Source organism: Nestor notabilis, unplaced genomic scaffold (assembly GCF_000696875.1).
Source record: "Nestor notabilis isolate BGI_N333 unplaced genomic scaffold, ASM69687v1 scaffold12443, whole genome shotgun sequence".
In the NCBI taxonomy this organism is placed as follows: Eukaryota; Metazoa; Chordata; class Aves; order Psittaciformes; family Psittacidae; genus Nestor; species Nestor notabilis.
This window is the reverse complement of record NW_009920640.1, coordinates 5212-5534: the sequence shown is the minus strand read 5'-3', so window position 1 is coordinate 5534 and position 323 is coordinate 5212. Positions and strand designations below refer to the sequence as shown.

General features: G+C 56.0%; 1 protein-coding gene across 1 annotated transcript in view; it reads left to right on the top strand.

Annotated features, from left to right (window-relative positions):
- Nucleotides 1-315, top strand: part of ANKRD52 (ankyrin repeat domain 52) — a gene marked incomplete at its 3' end in the record, with an annotated part of 8799 nt that extends 8484 nt beyond the window's left edge. Inside the window, 1 exon segment of the mRNA XM_010010770.1 lies at nt 173-315. Within this exon segment, the coding sequence (XP_010009072.1) occupies nt 173-315 (143 nt within the window).
- Nucleotides 316-323: the final 8 nt, after the last annotated feature.

Below are 323 nucleotides of genomic sequence, written 5' to 3'. Positions count from 1 at the left end.
TATCCCGTGCCACCAGCCACTGCTGTTGCAAGGTCACCGGTTGCCTGAAACAGGGTCTTTTGAGATAAAGACAAATCTAATCTCAAAACACCCTTGGTCCAGGCAGGAAAACTGCCCCAGCCCAAGCGTTCGACCCGCGAGGCCGGTTCTTCACCCCCTGCCTTTGTCCTAGGTCATACCCCAGCCTTGGCGTGCGCCCCCAACAAGGACGTCGCCGACTGCCTGGCACTTATCCTCTCCACCATGAAGCCTTTCCCACCTAAAGACACCATCAGCTCTTTCAGCTTCAACCTCCTCAAGAACTGCGGCATCGCGGCCAAAAA